Source organism: Lepisosteus platostomus, chromosome 6 (assembly GCF_059453375.1).
Source record: "Lepisosteus platostomus isolate fLepPlt1 chromosome 6, fLepPlt1.hap1, whole genome shotgun sequence".
Classification (NCBI taxonomy): domain Eukaryota; kingdom Metazoa; phylum Chordata; class Actinopteri; order Semionotiformes; family Lepisosteidae; genus Lepisosteus; species Lepisosteus platostomus.
Window position 1 is genome coordinate 57732233 of NC_142616.1, and position 6638 is coordinate 57738870.

The window sequence follows — 6638 nt, forward strand, 5'->3', positions numbered from 1 at the left end:
TTAAAAAAGGACTCCAATGGAAAGATCACTTGTAGTTTGGACACAAACTAAGACTTAAGTGAAAGTAACAGCACTCATACTTGAACATGTAAGTATATTAAGCTACATAGAATTGACAGCCACCTGTGAATACAATTCATTTAAACCTTTAGAGGTCTCTCAAACCATGGCAGAAAGATTACTATTACACCTGCCAAGAAGATAATTACTGCCAGGATCAGGAAGTGTTGCTTGTTCAGGGGCATCCCTGTATATTGTTAAACCTTGCACCACTATGGTATGAGAATGAAGTACTCCCATGAAGTACCCATTCACACTGCTTTCAGAGCCACAAATACTGAGGGTAAACCAGCCAACATAACCTTAACAAGTTGTTCATCTCCTAGTATTTCACCAATTACAAGAAGTCTGTAGAACTTGGATTACTTTTAAAATCCAAGTTAAGCAACATGCACTAGTGCCTGCTTGAACATGTACACATGCTGCAGGCTAAAACACCTTTATTGCCTCATTTGTGCAAAGCCAATACCTTCCAGGAACTTGAACCCAAAATGAAAATTACACCCCCCCCCACCCAACAAAAGGGCAGTTTCTATTGCACATGGCCACATTTTAACATTATGCTTTGTAGAGTTCTAGCTGTAAATTGTGACATTTGCCTTTGTAGTTAAAGCTTCACAATAGTGGTGAAACAGCTTGTTGAAAGTACCCCCCACCCCAAGGCACACCTTGAAGCATTTTCAGAACACAAACTGATATTCTAGACCTTGTTCTCCAGTATCACTGGACCCACTTAATAAAACAAAAGGAAACCATGTGGAGCATAACATCTTTTAATTTGATTTTTCCCCATATTGTTCAAGATCTTAGTTTGCCAGCACCACACCTTTAACCTGTGCGCTTAAATAGTTTAAGGAGAAAAAGATAGATATGGTGCAAGAAAACACTGAAGACTCCAGGTTTTGAACCCAAAATGGCACAGAAGCAAGAGTACAGATTGAATCCATACAAAAGGACATACCAGGACTGTTTAAAACTGTCCTTTCTGCATATTACAAGATGTTCTTTTTGAAAGAACAGAAGAACAAGATGTACTAAGTGCTAGTGTCACCAAAACAATGCAAAGATGAAGTCTGTCACTGTACTTAGACATTCAGGGTCTTTTTCACTGCAAATATTATGTCTTTTATCTGAGGTACACTGTGGTCCTCCAAGATCTTGGCATAGGGCATGGGGATGTCTACCCCTGTTACTCGGCTGGCAGGAGCATCCAAGTAGTTGAAGGCTGGACCTAAAGGGGGGAAAAAAAGAAAAAAAAAGTTGAGCACATTCAATTATACAGAACTGTACAGTTGGCAGCTTTGATTAAGTTGGAGCTAACATGGCTGCACAATGCTGGACTCATCTTCAAAGCCCAAGTAAAACTGCAACTCTGCTTGAAATAAATTCCATGGTACCAACTCGCCAACTTCAAAACCCCTAAATTGAGGGCCGTTCCCCACACCAAGCCACCCATATGCTTCTATGGGAGACCCAGGTGGCTGCAGTTGCCACTAAAAGCAGCATTGACACTTTGGAATTAAGTTTGATCACATTGGATCCAAGGTGGAAACATCTTTAGGATGGCGAAATGGCAAAAGATTCATTCATGCTTCCAAAAAGAAATTTGGCAACTTGTTTCAGACATTAGCCAGGGGAGAGAGTCTAAACTTGCCTTCATCTGGAGTGTACATCTGGCACATAATGGCCATACCCAATTATTGTTTGCAACTAAAAAGCTACAACATGCTAATGCTTGCCAAGTGACTCCCTTCTAGGATAAAGGGTGGCTCAATTTCCTCACAGAAATACACAAACTGCAGTTCTGGGTTTACTCAGGACATGTAGCCCCACATTTAGAGTGGTCAAAAAAAAAAAAACACATGCTACTTTTAAGATCCCTATAGAGAAATGAAACATCCACACCATGTTTTGCATTGTAGGAATGCATGAGCAAGTTACCTTCCATGATCCTGGCACAAACTTCAGCTCCCACTCCAAACTGTGGCCATCCCCCCTCTACAGTCACTAGATGGCTGGTCTTCTTCACACTGTTTTCAACAGTCTCCATATCCAGAGGTCTAATGCTGCGAAGGTTAATGACCTGGAGAGACCATTACAGTAGATCACTTACTGTTCTCTTAACATGTAGCTTCAGTAATTGCTCCCCACCAAGATCCCTTTTTGGGGCAGGGAGGGGGCTGGAGACACTTTGCTACAACACCTGTACATCTGCTCTTTTCATACCCACTGGTCAAAGCACCACCATGCCTTATAAGAGGCAGACACCAAGACCATCTTTAACTCCATGAGCATATCACAGCTGAGGACTAGGGTTCAGCAATGGCCACATCTTCCCTAGGCTTAAGAGTGCCACATGAAATTTGGAATTAAGTAGATCTTTAAATCCACCACTAAGTTGAGTTCCACATTTCACAGAGGAGACCTTGAAATGGCAGGAGATGTTTGTAGAACACCATCAAGTCTAGAGTGTATGCAGTTAAGACCTTACTGGCTTTCATGTAGTCAAAGCATGGACGGCTTACCTCACACTCAATGCCTTCTTTTGCCAAAACGGCTGCAGCTTCCAAACAATGACCCACATACCGAGAGTGTGAAACTAGTGTAACATTAGATCCTGAGGGGAAAAAAAAAAATTATAAATTAAGTCTACCAAACAATCTTCAAACCCTGGGTAAAGAATACAGGACTGCCAGTTCTATTAAATTTTAGAACATGCAATTAGACCAGTTTTAGACTTCACTCAAAAGTCTTGGGACCATAGTCCTCCAAGACCAGGATTGAGAACCTCCAACTCAAACCCTGGAGCTTCTGCTAACCAGGTTGCTCCATACATTTTAACCCATATTACAGTTCAATTTGTATTAAAGTTGAATGTTCTCCAACTACAAGACTATCCCTCCACCTGGAGATGGATTTTAAAATCCCCCTATAGAGCAAGAATTAGTGTTTTCATTTGCACCCACCTTGTCTTTCTATTTTAGCCTTTCCAATGGGTATGAGGAAGTCCTTGGACTGGGCTTCTTCAGACATCTCAAATGGTACACTATACATCATCTCATTTTCCAAGAACACCACTGACGGAGAGGAGAGGAAAGGCACAATTTTAAAATTCCACATCTATGTGCTTGAGGCAGGCAGACCTTTGGGAGTTGTAAAGATCAGTACTTTGATTTTTCTGTAGGCCACTTAAAATTGACTATTCCTTCCCTCATTGTATGCAGTTCAGGGTGGAGTCTATAAACCACCAATCCTGATCACCATAATGAGATTTAGATTTCCTTACCCAACTTTAACAGTTTCATTTTGAAATAAGTCTAAAAAAAAAAACCAACTTAATATCAAATGCTGAAGGGTATAAACCAAACTGCTTTTTTTTTTACAGCATGTTAACAGTATTAAAATTCTAAAAAAAAAAAGTCTGCCCAATGAGGGAGTAAAGAGGACAAAACATTAATGCCCTAGAGCTACAGTACCTGGATTATCATCTCGAATAGCCGATTTCAGCAGACCCTTGGCATCCTCAGCATTCCAAGGGCTGAGCACCTTCAGACCAGGGCAGTGCCCATACCAAGCTGCAAAACACTGGGAATGCTGGGCTGCCACCCCAGCAGCAGCTCCATTAGGCCCACGGAACACAATGGAGACAGGCTGTATACCAGAAGACATGTAGTAGGTTTTGGCAGCCGAGTTTATAACTTGATCAATGGCTTGCATTGAGAAGTTGAAGGTCATGAACTCACAAATAGGCCTCAAACCAGCCTGGAAAGAAATCAATAAATTAGCATCATGTCAACATTTGACAGTTTTATACCAGTTGTCACATTTCCTCAACACCGAGGTCAGACAGCCAAAGCTGTTCACAGACATGTGGCTAGTGATAGTAAATCAGACACAGGTCTATGGCCAACATTCAGATTGTAGAGGTACAGATGGATGCAAATGTTTTACAGAATGCAACATTAAGGATACCATTTGTTCTTCATTTAGAAAATGAAAGTTGACAAGGGGTTCATGGCTAGCAAGGCATGAGGGAGGTTGGAGAGAGACATGACAGCAATACTTAAGTCATATGGACTTCTAACGAAAAGAAGTCAACTCACCATAGCAGCACCAACTGCAATGCCAGCAAAACCCATCTAGAAGACAGCAACATGCCACATTATCATAATGAACAGCAACTGGTTAAGAAAATCCCCATCAGCATTTAAGTAAAGAATGCTCACCTCAGTAATGGGAGTGTCAATTATACGTTTGTCCCCATATTTCTTCCACAGTCCTCTGCTAACCTATAAAAATCAGTAACAATGGCAATTAAGTCCAACACCCATGTGGCACAAGTCCTTTACAAAATGTATTCCCACAAACTGGTTTTGGATGTTAGCCTACCTTATAAGCACCATCGTACTGTGCTACTTCCTCACCAAGCAGAAACACGCGTTCATCCCTCTCCAGCTCTTCATCCATTGCTTGGTTCAAAGCATCACGAACAGTCACCTTGAAGGTAAAGGGTTACTTAGGTTGAGATGATGCAACAGGAAAGTCCCAGATACCAATTTAATTTAAAAGACCTCAAACCCAAGTTAAGGTTCTACTTACAAGTTAAAAAGCAAAGAAATTTGCCAAATTAAGATAGTCACTTGTCAGAAAGTAAGCAAAGAAGCATGCCAAGTATTTCTGCCTACAAACAAGGAGACCATTTGGCCCAGTTGGTGGCAGATCTTCATACACACATCTGTATCCTCTTGAAGGGACCTCAATCCTGCCTTGCAGGGAAGGTGCATTCAAAGTACATGCACACAAAATGGCCACCATGCCAAAACTGGTTTTGGAACATTGGGATTTTATACTGAAATGTGTACCCAGAGCAGCCTCTGGTTTCATTTAACAGCAATAGGCATTTACTAGATGTTTAGCACTGCACACAGTGGATAATGCAAAAGACACCAGAATCAAGGGGGATATTGATTTGTAAAGCCAATATTAGTTGCCTCAAGATTGACATCTAGAAAAGGCAAAGCTCAGATGTAAAATGAAAACCAGGTCAACTAGTTCTATAATTGGACATTGCTTAACTGGGGAAATCACAAAACCTTAGGCCAACAAAAAAAGTTGAGCCTCCTACCCTACTTAATCCTTTAGGAAAATCAAATGGAACCCCCACAAAAAAATTACAAGCACCTAAGCTAGCACTCATCTGCTAGAAACAGCGAGTGGCATCAGAAGGCTTGAATTAAGCATGTTAAACGCAACTAACACTGCATATTGAAGACGCTATTTATGGTACAATACATAGTTGGTACTCGTCTGGCATTCGAATTCCTCAATTACCGGCTTACGTACTACTACATTAAGCGTTTCTAGATTCCTCGTACTGAAGCAGCCTATCGCCTACTCACAAGACAAAACGGAAAGGTACCACCCACAAATTCAGAGGTCCCTCACAAAGTCAAAGTTATCCGTGACAGCGCACAAGAAAACCTGTCAGAAGGCGTAGACCTGCATTACAAAATGTAGGTTAGCTTAGCTTCAACCAGAAGTGGGGAAGCATAGAATATTCTGGGTAAATTAACCTTCTCCCGTCATTCCTGCGGCTTTGGATAAAGTAGAAAAGTACCTGCAAAGAAGCCGGCGATGTCCTGTGAAACTCCCTCCTCAGTGTCACAGAGACTACGCTCTATTGAGGGCAGAGAAAACAAAAACACACCGCAAGTTGAAGCATCGACTCAAATAACCAAATAGCCATAACAAAACCTTAGAGAAGCCCTTACCCTGCCAGACTGAACCAAGCTCCTAAACAACGCCATCTTGAACCTGTCCTCTAACTTCAACACCCCCCTGGATCCCTCTTTTAAACCAATAACAGAGCGCGATACTGGCATCAATTGGAAGAGAGGAAAATCAGAGAACCAATCACTGCCCTTCTTTCGGTAAAGGAAGCGGAAGTCTCAATTTGTGACAGCAAAAGATTGAATTCAGTCCAAGGACAATGTGAGCCACCGTTTTAATTAAGGCTGGCTGGTTCGGTTTCGGGAGCAATACATTTCTTCTCCCTGCGTTGCTTGAGACAACAATTGATCTATGCATAATATTACTTTAATCTGTAATAATACTCTTTATCTATGTTTAAAATACACAGTATTTGCACAGTGTGCAATTACATTTTGTGGCATGATACAAATAGGCTACCAAACAGGTGTCCATGAAATGTTGCGCAAATGTTTGAAAAATAGTACAGTCTTTTTTATATTCAAGGTAATCATCAGTTTCCCTACGGGATCAATAAAGTCTTGTCTTATCTTACCTTATCTCTTAATTTACCCAGCTTAGTTGTATTAATGATTGCCTAACTCATCCACCTGCTTGAAATTTCATTGGCCACAGAATTTATGCAGTATTTGGTTTCAGCTGTTATTTTGAAGCAGTGAAGTATATGACACTGCATGTAACCAACACCACTTAAATTTCAAGACACAATAGTTCCAAGGCCAGCCTCTGTGATGCTCCTAATGTAGTAACACAGGTTACTGCATTTATAGATTGCCTTGTGGGAAGTGGGTCACAGAACTGTCAGAACT

General features: G+C 41.1%; 1 protein-coding gene across 1 annotated transcript; it reads right to left on the reverse strand.

Annotated features, from left to right (window-relative positions):
• Positions 1–824: 824 nt before the first annotated feature.
• On the reverse strand, positions 825–5962 carry pdhb (pyruvate dehydrogenase E1 subunit beta). Its single transcript, XM_088636567.1, has 10 exons — positions 5832–5962; positions 5678–5737; positions 4450–4557; positions 4287–4349; positions 4164–4199; positions 3537–3822; positions 3027–3137; positions 2586–2677; positions 2002–2143; positions 825–1291 (listed from the first exon to the last, which is right to left on the reverse strand). Exons 1-10 carry the CDS (start codon positions 5940–5942, stop codon positions 1146–1148), a joined length of 1155 nt encoding a protein of 384 aa, XP_088492693.1. The 5' UTR covers positions 5943–5962; the 3' UTR covers positions 825–1145.
• Between the last annotated feature and the right edge of the window lie 676 nt (positions 5963–6638).